The 17,115-nt window shown below is 39.7% G+C and overlaps 1 protein-coding gene across 5 annotated transcripts in view; it reads left to right on the top strand.

Moving 5' to 3' along the window:
• The window catches only part of LOC121629995 (nucleus accumbens-associated protein 2), a 31,586-nt gene extending 14,902 nt beyond the window's left edge, over positions 1–16,684 (top strand). Inside the window, exons 1-7 of one of the 5 annotated variants that reach the window (XM_041970001.1) lie at positions 5,417–5,570; positions 6,864–7,045; positions 7,147–7,923; positions 9,164–9,340; positions 10,662–10,767; positions 10,997–11,094; positions 11,205–16,684. In XM_041970001.1, coding sequence (XP_041825935.1) covers positions 6,934–7,045; positions 7,147–7,923; positions 9,164–9,340; positions 10,662–10,767; positions 10,997–11,094; positions 11,205–11,728 — 1,794 coding nt within the window. In that variant the 5' untranslated portion in view covers positions 5,417–5,570; positions 6,864–6,933 and the 3' untranslated portion in view covers positions 11,729–16,684. Of the gene's footprint in view, positions 1–5,416; positions 5,622–5,705; positions 5,721–6,222; positions 6,492–6,863; positions 7,046–7,146; positions 7,924–9,163; positions 9,341–10,661; positions 10,768–10,996; positions 11,095–11,204 lie in introns of those variants that run through there. The other 4 variants (XM_041969999.1, XM_041970003.1, XM_041970002.1 and 1 more) reach the window with 4 other exon arrangements.
• Positions 16,685–17,115: the final 431 nt, after the last annotated feature.

The following is a 17,115-nucleotide window of genomic DNA, read 5'->3' as shown; positions in this document are numbered from 1 at the left end:
TTATCTTTCTATCTTCTCACTTGCACTCCTGCTGTCACTTCTCTCCACTGCATTTGTTCATGTGCTTATAGATTGTTATATTATGTTTAGGGGTATTGATTTGATATCTGTGAGAGTACTTTCATCTGCAGCCACAGTTGTCAGAGTTTGGTGTAAGATAGTAGCCACTGAAACTGTTTGTTTGTTTACCTCCCACAGCCACTTGGAGTCCATTAGTAATGTCTTTGCCTTAGGAGAATAAATCACAAACACTCACAAACACGCAGGCATGCACATATACTGCACACACTCTTCCTCTGTGTTTCCTTCTGTCTGGCTTTCAATGATAACCTAATCAAGGGGTTTGCAACGTTTTGTTCAATACGCCTGCCCAGTTTTTTGCTCTGTTTTTGGTCTCTTTTATCCCCTGATGTGGCTATCGCTAGTTGTTGAAAATTTATTGCTTGTTTTTATTATTAATTATTTTATTTGTGTTTCTTTTTTTCTTCTATTTCTTCTAAAATGGGTTCCTGCTGTGGTTAATATAGGGAATAAATTACTGAAATAGTTAAAAAGTCAGCTGAAAATAAAGAAATAAAAACTTTTTTATTTCCAGATATGCTGAACAGCCTATCAGAGTGAGTGCTCTTGCTGACCGATCCAATGCCGATACAACACACTGAATTAGTTCAAAATAAATGTTGACAGGACTTAGCAATGCACATGGTGCATCACTCACCGACTGATCTTAACCTTTGCAGTGGACATTCCCAACCACCAGTTGTTGGCTTGGTATATAAGGACCTTTAGAATTTAGTTCAATTCAGTTCAATTCAGTTCAATTCAGTTCAATTCAGTTCAATTCAACTTCATTTGTATGGCACCTATTAACAACAAAGTCATCTCAAGGCCCTTTTACAGACACAGTCCAGTTCGAAAAAACCATTGTTATAATTAATTTTAAATAAAGAATTATATGATCCACATTAGCTCAATTTATGATAACGTAGTTCATAAAAGCGAATTCATAAAAATGGCAGAGTTAAAGAAGCTAAAAATAAGGACTGCAGCAAATCTTTTCATTTCAGTCCCCCATCCTGAGCATGAACAAAGTCACAGTGGAAAGGAAAAACTCCTTTTTCCCAGGAAGGAAAAACCAGCAGAACCAGGTTTAGGAAGGGTGGCCATCTGGCTTGACTGATTGGGAGTGGAGAGGACCAAACAGAGGGGCCAACGGCATCATAACTAAGCCAGGAATGTCTGCTGAGAAAGAAAAAGAAACACACAAGTTAATGACAGTAGTAATGCTATACATGTATACATGAATGTCCCCCAGCAATCTAAGCTTATAGCATCATAACTAAAGGCGTGGCTAAGGGTTGTCCAAGTCTCAAAAAGTAAAGTTTTAAACATGATCTTAAAGGTAGTTTGGATGTCTGCTTTCAGTTTCTTTTGTGAGTCCTTCAAATTACATTAATGTTTTTGTATTTCCTCATTTGTTTTTTGGTTAGGTGTTGACACCAAAACTGATTAAGTTAAGGCACAAAAACTACTTGGTTAGGTTCAGGAAAGGATAATGGTTTGGCTAAAGAGGCACTCTTTCATACTGTTAACCAACATATTGCATATAAGTGCTGAGTATTATGTGGTTGGTTACATTCTAATGCCAAGGGGCAAGATGTATGTGGAAGTGAGACAAGCATCCAAGTTACCATAATTCAGGATGAAATGAGAAGAATATATTTAAGAAAATGGGACATTTTGTGATGGTAAACACTTTAGCTGCCCTAGTATGTAACTTTCAATGTGAGTTTATAGTTTTATTGTCGTTTGGTTTTGATTCAGACATGTTTTTTCCACAGGTTAAAGCTGAAAGTCAGACACTTTTTTTCCCCCCTCAACAGACAGAAGTTAGGTCTCGATTATTGGTGCCCATAATTGGTACATATTGAGCGAATACAAGTGGAGAGATAGGAGACAATATTCAGCCCACAACAAACCATTTCATAGTTGTCTCCTTGTTACATAACTGCATGAATCACAGAGATTTTTTTTCTTTTTTTAAGAAAAGATGATTTTGATCCTGACGATGTGCAGACAACTTCAGCAGGGCCTGTACAAGGAGAGTGATGTTGCATTAAAAACAGTGATAAGCAGCCTCTCTCTCTCTCTCTCTCTCTCTCTCTCTCTCTCTCTCTCGCTCTCTCTCTCTCTCTCTTTCTCCCGACATCCCATAATGCTACTCAGACAGACTCAGGCAGACACCCGCTCGTTCCCGATTGGTAGAACTGTTGCCAGGGAGCGTTGCCGTCTCAACGTGGATAGAATCTGTTGTCTGGTACACTTTAGACATGAGAACAACTGCAGGATCTGAATATTTATAACGAGGGGACGGTTCATATTGAGATTGTATAGAGGCAACATAAGCAAGAGAGAAAGAATGTGCTTCTCTTCAGCTCACCTAAAAATTTCAAATGGTTTTTTTTTTTGTAGATTGTTGCTCTTTATATAAGATTTTAATAGATGTTTTATTTTTCTCTGCCCTTTTAAGACATAAGGTTATGTTATCTTTAAGGTTATGTTTATTTTTTTTATTAATTTTTTTATCAGCATCCTGTGACACCAACTTTACTGTAAGACGGAACTTACTAAAACAATTCCAAAAAGTCACAAATAGTGAACGCCTGAACGAAACTTGCATCTGACTTTTATGGCTTCATATTTGAATATCACCCTATTGTCATTTGGTAGGCAGCTACAGTATAACAATTAATTAAAATCTGTGACTATGTGTGAATGTGTGTGTTTGCCATCTGGCGAATTCTCTCATTTCTTCATATTATTCAAATAAGCCCAGACTTGATGCTATACTTAATAAAACCACGCGTTATATGGCAGACATATTTAAGAGAACCGACACCAGTAATTACAACATTTTATAATCTAAACTCACTATGTCTGTACACACATCTCTGACACAGAGTGCCAAAAGTCACAGCCGGGTATATAATGATGATTGTAAAAACACGCCTTGGTATGCGAGAAACTTTGACATGGAAATGCAAACACTCGCTGAGAAACAGGGACACAAGTTGCAGAGAGGCGCACACTCACACTCACACACTTATAATCACTTGTTTGTCCAACAAGTTGAGGGAGTTCATGCCTTATATTTTTTATCAGGGACGTGCAAAGTCTATATTTAATGCAGGCGGCAGTAGGTTGGAATTTGCATTTGGAGGTTTTCTGTGTGTATATGTGCACGTTTATATTTGTGTGGATTCCTTTTCGCTTTGTCTGGTTATCTACATGTGTCTGTTTTATATTTAGTGGCGCATACATTTATATGAATATAAAGCTATGTGTCTCTGTGTATGTACAATGTGGCACACCACCATCCTGTCTGCCTGACTCAACATATTCTCCGTTCACTTTGCTTTGCTCTATCTCTCCCCCTCCTCTTCCTCTTTTCCCTCGCTTCCCCACCCCTCCTCTTCCACTTCTCTCTCACTCTGCCTGGCTGGCACGTACATGCATGTCTGTAGACTCTGTACTGTGCTTGCTGCCGTGGCACGCGCCAACCTCACTGCAATGCAGCCCTGTGTGCATTAATTGGCAGAGAGACAGTGGGTACGTGGTATGCAGGGTTGGAAGGATAGAGAAAGAAAAGGGAGGGGGAGTGGGCAAGAGGCAATGTAACGACACAATAGTCACAATAACCGATGGACGGACCGACGGAAAGGCAGTCTGGCAGGTTCCCAGAGGGACAGACAGACAAATAGAATGTGTATTGCTGAGTGTGCACAGGGAGATTACCTGACTGTGTTGTGTGTGTGTGTGTGTGTGTGTGTGTGTGTGAGAACAGGCGAGTGAGTGTATGTCTGTTTGCATTAGTGTGTTTGCGGATTTGTTTCTCCGCCGTTTGACTGAGCTTTTTTTGTGTGTGCTCACTCATGTGTGCCTATATGTGCCGTGCAGATATCACACTGCTGGGGCAAAGCTCTCTAAACCAAAGTCTGACTCACTGTACTCAACGCTTTGTGATATCCTCCCTTTCATATTTCCGCTGTGACTGTATAGTAAAAGTTTGCCCAGTTTAGCAAAACTTTCTCCACTTGAGGTTTCTTTGGCAAAGAATGAAACGCAAAGTGTCTTAATACTTTCTGACGTTGCGCTCAGATATAAAAAATGCTTCGCATCAGCTTTATATTTTTTAACAGATTGCATATTCTAGTGTGAAAAGATGGAATGAGATTTCGAAGGTCATTTTTTTAAAAAATATTACTCTCATCTCTGCAGCACCTCAGTAGAAGTGCCATCTTCATTCTGGTTTTCTGGTTCTTATTTTGACCTGCAAAGCTTACACAACATTTGTGTGTGCATTTATGTCTTCACACATACAGTAAAAAAATATTATCTTACTCATCTATCGCAGCATTTTTACATTCATATCCTCCCACGCAATTCTTTGTGTAACGTATCCTCTTCGGTCACAGTTGTATTTCTTGTAGTTGTTGTTCTGTCACAGGCTGCGACATCTGGCTACAGTCCTCCTTCATCCGCATCTAGTAACATTTAGCCAATTCTTCTCATGCATTGGCTAAAAACGTAACTGCAGAAAACACTGAAATGTCACCTGAATAAGCTGAGCTACCAAAGCGGAGGCGTGCATTAATCATTTAATTTATGAATTCCTTTGCAAAATAGCCTTGCATGGAGACTTCTCTCTGGTTATGTGTAGGTGTTTGGCAGAGATGTCCTGGCATGATTCAGAGAACATACACAACACTTGCTCAAAAGTAAATACTCTTTCTTTAACAGTTGTCTTTAAAAGTGGGAAATGCCTTTCTGAGAACTTTTTCAGTTCTACATCGTGAGCATTAAAGCTTTTGGTTGAGTGAAGCTTTGCTTTACCATCGGGTGACGCATTCTCTCCAGGCTTGCGTCAAACAGGCATTTTAGAAGTTTCACTATTTGGTGTCTAATTAATTACAAGTAGCTATGACCTCTGCAGGCTCTTTTCATTTCTTTTTTCTCTGAGTCATTCTCCCTGTCTTTCTTTTAGATCATATAGACATCTGTGTCCAGGGGCATGTGGCAGAAGTTGCTTCAACCTAATTGTCTTTCTCTGCTCGTATTGTCCTCAAATGACTTTCTCGCTGTCTCAACTCTCCCCTCCCTCCCTCAGTCTCTAGCTCTGCCCAGTCTCTGTCTCAGTCTGTAACTGTAGCCTGTGTTTTTCTCTCCCTCCCACTCCCTGCGACGTATAGATACTGCATTGATCAGACACACGCGCGCAGACACATGCACATACTGAGCCTCCCACTCCTTTCATCATTGATTCGCTCTGCTCTGCTCTTACCCCCCCTCCATTCTCTTTCTCCTTCTGTACAGCGGCACTTGTTGAATTCAGCCCTTGGAGAATAGAGAGAAGGGAGAGAAGCAGAGAGAGATAATGACAAGGAGGCAGAGGGAGGCTTTGAGACGGTGCTAGAAAAGAGAATGGGGTTTTGGAGGATATAGAGATAGACAGGAAGAGAAAACTCAGTCAGACAGCAGAGAGAACCATCCATGGGAATGACACTTTAAGTGTAAGAAAGAACCGGCCAGACGGAGAACATCAGAGTGCTCTCCTTCCATCTGTAACTACTCCTCTTCTGTCCTACTCTAGACTGCCGCTTGTGTGTTTGTGTGTGTTAAGGCTCCGTGGTGTACTTTAACCAGAAGACTGTCTTACACAGGTCAGAACTGTCTGGGCTAACAGTGAGCGCTCTTTTTGTGCATTTGTGTGCATGTTAGTAGGGGAAAGTTATGTGCTGGTTTCTCCAGGTGAGTGTTTGGGTGCCAGAGTACACAGTAGTTTCCCTATCCAGCCTACTCTGCATGTGGGTGTGTGTCTGCGTGTGTGTGGATTTATACATGCACACTTTTATGTAAGTAAACCAGAGTGCATGCGTCTCTGTATGGAGTGCATGAAGTGGGAGGGAGAAAGAAGGAGTGTGTGTGTGTGTGTGTGTATTTGAAAGAGAGGCGGTGACATTTTCCTTTTTTTTCAGTTTGTATTCCTGGAAACTGTTCTGCAGCATTGCTCAATAATGAAACTAGCGTGTATATGTATGTGTGTGGGGGTTGGTGGGGAGACAAAGACAATGATACAAGGTTCAAGGAAGGAATGAAGGTGTAGTTTTCCTGGAGAATGTACTGGAGAGGAGTTCAAGGAACTATCAAAGTTAATATAAAACTGTATTTTTCTTTGGAGTATTTTCTAGCAAGAACTTAGAGGACAAATGCTGACAAAGGTGTAGTGTCAGCAAAACTGAGGAGAATCTCTGAACTCTGACATGAAAAACTGTTTGTATTCAGTGTGTTTTGTTGCTGAGAAAAGTTATTGTCAAGGCTGAGTTGCAGGCCATCAAAGTCTGTAAGTGTTGTGTACGCAATACATGCAAAAAGTGGCATGATTCTTGGAACGTTCTTGGAATCTAAGTCTTGTTAAACAGCATAGCCTGAAGGTATTTCACAACATTTCAAATGCATACAGTAGGCACGGTGTGTTTTTTTTTTACTGTGTAGTGACTTCACTCCTCCTTCCTCTATCCTGCCTCAATCTCTCACCCACTATCTTCACATATCCGTCTTTCTTTCACACTCCTCTCACTTCTCCCTCAACTGTATTCATTTTCTCACTTGATCCAAACTCTGTTTTCAGTCTTACTCTTTGCTTCTTCCCCCCAGTTGCCGCTTCTCGCCTGTCTACCTTTCCCCAGCGTATTTTTTCTTCTCTTGCACATTTTGTATTTGTTACTTTTTTTTTCTTCTCCAGTTTGTCCTCCATACATTTTTTATTTTTTTATTTTTTTTTCCTGTTTGTTTTATATTTACAGATGCCTCTCTCGGTGGCAGAGACTGCAATAATAATCTGAAAGCCCATCGTTTTCTCCTTCTGCGGTCAACATGTCCCAGCTGCTCCATGTGGAGATCCCAAACTTTGGAGCCACAGTTCTGGGCTCCCTCAACGAGCAGCGCCTGCAGGGACACTACTGTGATGTATCCATTTTGGTAAAAGGTTAGTTATCAGGAAATTTGAAAATGCTGTATGACATACAAAACTCAAATCAGTGCAGGAGGCTTTTTTATCAATATATTCAACTTCTCTTTCTCAATCAGGTCAGGCTTTCAAAGCCCACCGGGCTGTTTTGGCTGCCAGCAGTCTCTACTTTCGTGACCTCTTCAGCAGCTCCACCAAGACCCAGTTTGAGTTGCCTTCCTCAGTCACACCTGCTTGCTTTGAGCAGATCCTCACCTTCTGCTATACAGGGAAGCTAACAATGGCAGCTAGTGAACAGCTGGTGGTCATGTACACAGCTGGCTACCTCCAGATTCAGCATATAGTTGAAAAAGGCATGGACCTAATGTTCAAAGCAAATTCACCTCACTGTGACTCACAAACCGCAGGGTCCTTAGAAGAAACGGGATCTGAGCCACAGAGTCCTTCTAATAATGGTAATGGCCTGGCAGTAGCCGCCCTGTTGGGAACTCCGGGCTGGTCTACATCCCTACTAATGCCACAACGCAAGATTAAACTAGAGGGGGGTGATCCAACACCCCTTACAGTACCTTCAACGCAAAGCAAGATTTCGTCTTCAGAGCTGGGGAGTCGACTGGAGAGGGCCAGCTCACTGTTTTACACAACAGCCAGAGGGACCCCCATCCCTGGCATGCCTCCTTTTTACCTTCAAGTGAGCAGTGGAGGTGGTGCAGGAGGCGGAGCTGGAGGAGGAACAAGCGGTGAAAGGTCCAGTCCTGGAGCCTCCAGCCTGCCAACCACCGACAGTCCCACATCTTACCAAAATGAGGATGAGGAGTTTGAAGAGGAGCCCTATGATGGGATCACTGAGGAGGCATACAGTCATATCTATGGACGTTCAGTTAACTCTTATGGGAGTGAGTATATTTATACATTAATTTGTTTTTATTTTAACTTTATAAAGAAAAAACTTACTAACTCAAAGTCACAATCACAATTTGTGTGACATGTTTATATTTCTGGCCTAAGTGCATTAGTTTCCTAAAAAGCTCTTGGCTCAAAAGTAGGAAATTCATTTGATGTCAGACCAATCTAAACGTTAGACTCAGCATGACTTGCAGAAAATAAATTTGGGGTTTTTCCAGATGTGTAATGTGTTATGTGTGTGCAAAAAAAACCCAATGCACATTCATTTCAGACCAGATACATTATTCAATCTTCCACAAATCATGTATCTTGCATATCTTAGAAAAGCAGGATGTTGTGCCTCCTGTGTGTGTGGGATTTCTTAGTATAAAGATAGCCGTTTGGAGTTATGATTGGGGTAGATGGTGCCCAACAGCACACTTATCACAGCTACAACAGGTAGTTCATACTATGTTTCTTTAATGTTTTCTTTTGTTTGTTTTGTTTTTGTTTTTATTTCACACTGGCTTACATTTCCCTACTCATGCAGGCATGCATTAAATTACTGTGTAGGTGAATGTGTTAGCATTCACATACGAGATGCACATAGACCCAGTACTGATTGATCGTGTCAAACTGACATGTGCCTACACACTCATGATTGCTCTTTGCATCCTGCAGCCCAAAGGCATCACACAGGTTTGTAAAAACTCTAGAGTTTCAGATATTTATGAAATCCCTTCTATCTGCAATCAGTCAGAACACTGCAGGGTGACATTGTTGGATATTTGAGAGCCATGCACATCTTTCCTGTGTGTGTGTGTGATGAGTGTGTACACATTCACAAGGATTAATCCACACATTTTAGTGTGTGCATGTGCGTATGTCATCTTAGAGGTTAGGGGAAATCATTTTGGGAGAAAGAACCCAACACCCTGCTATGGATAAGTCCCCCTCCAAAACTCAAGTTGCTGATTCAGCACTATGACTTATCTGAGATACATCTGCAGTGTTCTAAAACATTTATGAAACACAAAAAACACTCAGATTACTCCAAAATGCTTTGCTAACAAAACTGTAAAGGTTTTGTTTTGAATAAACAGATGGTTAGTATGGAAGAGGGTACGACTGCTTTTGATCCTCATCCTCTGCAAACTGATTGAGCCAAACTCTAACATCTATATAGCTGTTTTGCTTCACAAAACTGCTTGTTTAATTCAAAAATCTTTTGCTCCTTTTTGCTTTTATTAGTCCAAGACAAGCCAGAGATGGGAGCAGTGCCCTTGGCCTTCGAAAATCGCAACTGTGTGCTGATCCGCAGAGACCTGGTGGCACTGCCTGCAAGCCTCATAAGCCAGATAGGCTACCGCTGTCACCCTAAGCTCTACACTGAGGGGGACCCTGGGGAGAAGTTGGAATTGGTAGCTGGTAGGCAGGCACATACAAACACACACATCCACTCATTTGCATTTAGTAGCCTACATTTTACTATACACAATTTCCAAAAGTAGTGTGAAAAGTACTCAGACCTCTACACTTGATTTTGATCATTTAGAATCTAAATTTACAAAGAAATATTTAATGTCTTAATTAACTTAAACTATTGACTTTTGTAAGGCTAGGAAAAGAGAATATTAATTGGACATTTTACCCAGGTCCTAGTGACTGACAGCTGTCAGAGGTTAACTCCTGGACTTCTGGTTTTCTCTACTCACTGTAATTTGAGTATACATTTTGGTTAGATTATGTTTAGATGTCAGCACTATTAAATTCTTATTCCTAATAGAAAGGCTGTTCACTAAGGCACCATCTGACGCATGTTGACACAGGCCAGGAGAAGGTCATTAAGCAAGAACCGTCAGTGTACATTAAGTCATTCAGATTGCCAAAGCGAGTTTAATCCAAGTCAATGTGTTGGTCAGTTGGAAGGAATGAAACAAAGCTGCAGTTTCTTCACAGAGATTTAAGACTGTGATAGAAGGACAACCATCTCTGCAGTTATCATCAATCAGGTCTTTATGGAAGAGTGACTAGACAGAAATCAGTCTGGAGTAAAAAACATGACTGCCTGTCGGGAGTTTGCCAAATGGTCCTTACGTAGTTCTGAGAGTGTGAGGGGAAGCGGTTTTTCTTTTTTCTTTTTTTCCTTGAGGTATGATGAGACAAAAACTGAACTTTTTGCCATATACTGCTCTTGGCAGTCGGAACAGAAACTCTCTAATAGAAAAGACGCCACTTAGCATGGAGGTGTTATAATATCTACATTGAAGCATGGCACAAAGTTGAATTTGTTGAGTACAAATCTTCCAGGCTAAATTACTGAGTTTGAATAATTCCCAGTGTAATTTGCAGTGAGGCACAGACGCACACAATGACATATGCAAGTTGTCGTCAATCATAAAAAAGGACAAGAGTTCAGAAAGGTATCACATGGCCAAATTCAATCAGTTTATAATGTGATTTAATTTAAAACAGAATGAAGCACAATGAAAATCTGTAATTCAGTCCCACAGTCTGACCGTGAGAGTTAGTATTGAATGCCAGTTTAATAGCATGCTGTTTTTTATTATTTTTGTCCTCTCCCATATTTCTGATTCTAAGTCTATATGCTAGAACTTTAGTAACCCATTTTAAAGATTTCAATTTTTAAAAGAACCTTAAAAGTTGAACTGGGGGAGAAATGAGAAGCTGTTTCTGATATAAACCTTTTTTTTTTTTTAGTTAATTCTTCTCTGTCCGTGCACCACAGGTACCCAGGTGTTCATGACACGAGGCCAACTCATGAACTGTCATCTGTGTGCTGGTATCAAACACAAAGTCTTACTCCGCCGTCTCTTAGCCACGTTCTTTGATAGGTGAGTGTAAAGACAAGTACAAGTAACTTGTGTTAAACTGTTTGCATGCTTGTGAATCTCTTAGACTGTAGATCTGTGTGTGACTCCAGCCCTGCTGCTGTTTTCATAAAACTAACTTTCACGCTCCATCTGTGGCCATGTTGTGTGATGTGGTTAGTTGTGTGTGTTTATCTACTGTATGTGCTGGTTGCTTACCCTGCCCCCTGGTGTTTACTCTGTATTCCTGCAGGAACACTCTGGCCAATAGCTGTGGGACGGGTATCCGTTCTTCTACAAGTGACCCCAGTAGGAAACCCCTGGACAGCAGGGTCCTCAATGCTGTCAAACGTAAGTTTATTACCTAAACAACCTAATGTATGTCATAGACTTTGCACAGTTTACCGCCAATTATTTTTTTCTGTTTTTTTTTTTGTTTTGTTTTTTTCTCTCTCATACAGTCTACTGTCAAAATTTCAACCCTAACTTCAAAGAGAGTGAAATGAATGTCATTGCTGCTGACATGTGCACAAATGCAAGGCGTGTTCGCAAGAGATGGCTCCCCAAGATCAAGTCCATGCTTCCTGATGGCATGGAAGTATATCGTGCAGGGATGGGCATGGGTGCTGCTGTAGGTCTGGGTCTGGCACTGGGTGCTCCTCAGTCAGCAGTACCCCTCTCTTTCGAGCCTGACTTCAAGACCCTAGAGCAAAGGTTGTATCCAGAACGCAAAGACCCTCTCAGGACTCACCCACCGCTCACAGAAGGCAGCCCAGGGTCTGGGGCAGCTAGAGCAGAGGCTGAGGGGGAAGGTGAAGCAGTTGTCCAAGAGGAACAGGAGGAAGATGAGGATGAAGCTGGCTTGGAGGGTGTAGATAGATCACTGGGGGCGCCAAATTTGATCCCAGTCACAGAGGCTGGCAGCACACCACCTGAGCAGAAGGTGGAAAGTTTTGAACAAGGTCTGAGGGCAAACGGACAGTGAATGTCCCTTGGGGCTGCCCCTCATATCGTGAAATCTGTTTAACACGCTTTTTCTTTTTCTTGCTCTCTAACTCTAACATCTTGTCCACCACTATTTCTTCTCTTCTGTGCTTCCTCAACAGGAATTCATCAGCACAAAAAGCTGCACTCATAGATGTTTTTACACAGGAGTTTGTCACACATGCATGCGCACGTGTGTGCTTGTGTACTTGCATACTTGCCAATAGTAAAGGAGGAACACTGCTGAAAGTAGACACAGGCATGGCATTAGCGCATTGAGAAATTCAACCTTTTCCGATCCGTCCCCTTCTTATTATACCAAGTATTTACTCAGTATTTGGGCTCCTGTGGCTATATTACAAAAGCCTGAGAGCAGAGCATATGGCTGTAATGATTCATCATTTGAATGCAATACAAATGCAACAGCTGCTTTGTGGGCAGTTTATAGAGTGTGTTGTAATGGTTTGTAAATTGATTCCATTTTCTTGGAAAGCTGCATTTGAAAACAATTCAACCTCAAAAACCATGTCAGAATTCAGCTCCCATAAAGAAAGATGTTTGCAATGTTTAACCACTTCACATCACATTAGTGTTCAATATGTGTGAGTATAGACAGTGTGACAAAACAAACAAACAAACAAAAAAAATTAATGTGCTCTCATAACAAAACCACCTTCTTTCCTGTTAACTTAGCACATCACTTATATGATCAAGATTACGAAATGGTTTCCTGTGAATACTAAACTTTTCTCCAGAATCCAAAAACAAATCTATCACATGCATTTGTTTTGTCATGCGTATCTGCCTGTGACATATCAGATTTGACTGTCAATGTGGTGCCTGTGTCTGCTCTAGAACCCCCCCCACACTCCACATCATCCATAAAGACACACACACAGATATTTACCATTCTGTAATACTAGGCTTTAATACTGTATCTATACCAATGCATCCAGACAATACACAGTCCAAAAAATAAAAAAGAAATGATAATAAGTTTCAGTGATTTTTAAATTTTGAGAAATCTTTTAAAATGCATCATTCTGTCATCTTTCAGAGAGAGCCATGAATAATAATGTGTACTAAAGTCCGAATTTGCATGCATTAATACAAACAGTGAATAGAAAAAAATATTGAAACAGCAAAGCCACAACCCTGCATCCAAATAGGATAACAGCTACAGCTGCCTGGAGCTATGCCATAAAAATGCAGAAGGACTTTCTTCATTTCTCTCTGGGATCTGACCTCAGTCTAGCAAATGTTGGAACTGGCCTTGGTGTATCCCAGCACTGACTGTCTTTGACATATTATTAGATCAAATTTCTGTTTTTTTAACTACAGAATGTGCTGTCACCGCAAACAGAGGAGTATGAATATATGGAGTAGAAAGAGGAAGTGCACTACACTGAGTGTTAGAGGAAAAAAATGACAGAAACACTGTTCTACCTTGATCTGACAGTGTGATATGTACTGAGACTACACAGCCCTGCTTCCATCATGTTTTTTTTTTTTTCTCTCTTGTGGGTGAGTGGGTAAATTATTGAATTAAACTTTTAAGAGCAAGTTATGCTGGCTAACTGCATTTGCACTCAAGAAGGTAAAGGGGTTGGGAAAACTGAGGAGTTTAACTAAATAGACCTCTAAAGACTGCAAATTGCCACCACATCACTGATTACATTCTTAATCAGGCATTTGTGGGCTTGGATCAAAGCGACGGGTCTTTGATGGGGGGGCATGTTTTGTTAAATTCATTTTCTTTTTTGATGTCAGTTTTCATGCTTGTCACCATGTATAGGATGCAGTCCTAACTTTACTGTTTCATGCATTGATTGTAAAAGATGCACTGCTGTATGTTCACCTTGTGCTGTGCTTTTGTATGTCTAGATCAGTAATGAGAGCACATTTGATAACAAGAATAGACCATTAGTGAATTAACTGAAAGTCATTTTTGGCCACCAACATTTTGGAAATTCTTTTTTGTGATTGCCCTCTGGTATATTCAGTCTGTTTTTTTTATGTTCCAGTGCTGTGCCACTTCAAAGGTTGGGCCGGATAATTCTCTTGTCTGTCCTCCTATTACATTGGTTCTTTAGGGTAAGCTTTAAGATGGCCCTGCACAAGAAACAAAGGGTTATGATTGCACTAGGTAATGATAATGACGTTTACAGTTTTGTTTTCTCTTAGAAGAAATGTGGTCTGCCATAGATAAGCCAGGGTTCTGCAAGCATGACAGAGATGATGGATGAATGTAAACTGTAGCACTGCTTTGGAAAGGGTCCAGGCCTTAATTTAATATAGTAATTAATTGAATCTCTTTTTTAAAAATAGTTTTGCATAAATTACAAGCTTTCAGAAATGCACCATAAAAATTACATTATTCTGACTGTGAGGCTGGATGATGGTTGAACTTAAAACATTTTTAAAGTGATGCTGAGAAGTCTTCCAACATTACAAACAGCAGGGACCATTTTACTAATATGTGCATAACTGATCAATGTTCAAGTAGCCTGCTGCCATTTGTTACTATGTTGTTTATTCATATCTTTTTAACCCAACACTTGTATGTCTCTAATGTTGAAATGGCAAGCTCCAGTAAATTATATATTATCGTTTTAATTTATTCAGCTGCTTTTGTAAAAAAAATAAAGATATTCTTTTCTCTATTGGATCTCAATTCATGATCTATTCTGCTTTTGTCAAAGTAACAATTATTTTAATATAAAAGTTTATTTAAAAAAACCTGAGTCCACCACTGTTTAATTGATCAATAAGTTTGATTTCTATATTTAATAATTTGAAATAAAAAGTTTTTGGCTTCTAAATTATATTCTATAAACTGGAAAATTCTTCATTGCTATCAGTAAAGGCTGGAAAACATTGATATACTACACTAAAGTGATAAAGGAGTGTGAAGCAGTGCCTTAGACTGTGAATGTGTGGGTGTGGACATGTGCCATAATTGTTTCTTCAGAGACAAACAGGACCCAGGACCCTACTGTAAAGTCACAGATTAGACACTGGAAGATTTTTTTTTTCATTTTTTCCTTTTATTAAACTTATTACTAAAATTGTTAAATTGTCCTGGAAGAACCTTAGCTAACTTAATCCCATATATTCCATTATGTCATTCTTAGACAAAGAAAGTAAGGTTGATCACCAGCTTTTTTTTTTAAACTGAACTCGAAAATTTGGAGTCCCTGTATTTCTTTTGACAGCTCTTTGACAATAACGTATATCTTGTTAGCTCCCTTGCACAGTAAATAAGACTCATAGCGCTCCAATTAAACTTATATCAAATCTGATATCGATTATAGTCAAACCTGTCATCCACTTGATTGTATCTCTCTAATTAAATATAAACTTTACTTGTTCATATGGGTCACTGTTTCTGCAAGAATGCCACTTATTAGATTGAGATTCGTAGGGTTTTTTCCTCTTTTTCTTTTCTTGTGCAGGGTAAAGTGAATGATTTTGCACTATAAACTGAAAAATTCTTGGAGAATGTTATGGCTAACCTTTGTGAGAATTAGCTCTACTTGAGGTGGCTAAAAGTGAGAAAGTAATGTTGTGCATTTTACATATTTCTATTCTTTGTCTGTCTCATTTACCGCACACTTATTCAACCAGATGATCACTGAAAATAAGAAACAGAATGGGGCTGGTTCTAGTAAAGAACCCAATTCCACAAACATTTTATTGTAAACAAATTCTTACTGGTTTTATAAAACCTTGCATAATGCTCAGTTCATCCCGTGATTCTAAAACTGATGGGTTCTATAGTTTTTGTTCCGCTGAAGTTTAATCCTGAAAACAATACATTTATATGCAAAATGACACTTGTATCATAAAATGCATGCCGTTCAGATGCTCACTCTAACCCAACGAAACCTCTGATCTTTATGCACCATGTATTTTATGCTAAATAATTGTAGTCACTGTTAACAAGCAAAGACTATGGAGTCTTGCTGTAAACAGGGCTGTATTTTTTATTATACACCCTGGCCTTTCATTGAATGTTTGCATAAAGTGTAATCTCTTGTAGTAATGACAGCAAGGTAGTGTTGAAAAGTGGAATACATAAAATAACTACCCAGTTGAGTGTGCATTTGAACCTTTTGCAGACTCAAAAAAATGCACTAAAAGTTTGTATGTATATGTGTGTCCTTGAACAAAATGCCAGCACTTTAGAAATTCTTTTAACCTGAAAGGAAAGAGAAATGCATCAAGAGTGACCAAGGCTTAGGCAAATAAGGAGGAAATGCAACTTTTAAAGCCATGTGCTCAGAGCGCTGACAATCAGAAAAGGGATGAGACCCAAAGTGCACTATGGGAGATGTGACATGACTTGCCGTGCTCTTGCTATTTGCTTTGCCTTTCTCCAGCTTGCTTTGGTCTGTGCTAGCTTGCTTTCCAGAGTGGAGGAATATGGTGATGTTAACTCCTGCCTTCCTGGTTATAACTGTGTGTCTTTGCAACAAGGACTTACTCATACCTTGGTGCTTTGTGAACAGTCATCCTATGTTGACATGACTCTGGTCAGCATAGGTCGAACTTGGCCCTGAATCTGGGCTTATAGGTACCCTCACGATGGACTACAATATTAATGGTAAAAAAAAAGGACCTTATCATGCAACTGTAAACTATGATCATGATAATGTTTTTCACAATCAGCAAAGCTTGGACCAGGCTTACTGGGATGGGGAAATGTCAGTGTTGATACTGCTTTATGTTTCAAAAGAAAAATGTCAAAATGTTTATGCGCCTTCTGACTCGAGCATCAATAATAAATATGACAGAAATGCAAGTTGCCACTTTTGATGTTGCATAAAAATCTACCTTTCATTCCCATCATGGTATCTGCCATTACCAGTTTTAAGTTGTGTAGTCCAGGAGTACCTGATTTCTTTAAATGCAATACAGAAAAATCAGCTTTCTAATAAAAGTCCTTTCATCACCATTTATTGTGCTATTTCTTTTGTCTCTGTTGGTTTGTGCTGTAAGAGCTGAATGGCTACCTTTAGTGCTGACTCCAGATATTCTATACATTGAAGAACATGTAGAATAGTTCTTTGCAAATTGTGATATATTTACGATTAAGATATGCATGAATGCAAACTGGCAGAGATGCTAATTGGAGGCAACACATTGGTGCCACTCTACATTTTATATGAAAGCTTTCAAATTAGAAATATATTCAGTTCTGCAAGTTTTCTGCCAAACATAAATTTATGTCATGAGGACATTTAATATGAATAATATTGAAGTTTATAAGTTGCTGAACAGTTCGTTTGTCTTGCTCCAGTCCATGGCCAGGGCCAACAGACATTTAAAAGAGAGGGATTGTCTGTTTTTGTACTGCAGTCTAAAGTACTGTGACAATAAGGAAAA

The sequence above is a fragment of the Melanotaenia boesemani genome, chromosome 19 (genome assembly GCF_017639745.1).
Source record: "Melanotaenia boesemani isolate fMelBoe1 chromosome 19, fMelBoe1.pri, whole genome shotgun sequence".
Classification (NCBI taxonomy): Eukaryota; Metazoa; Chordata; class Actinopteri; order Atheriniformes; family Melanotaeniidae; genus Melanotaenia; species Melanotaenia boesemani.
This window is presented reverse-complemented; position numbering and strand designations above follow the sequence as displayed.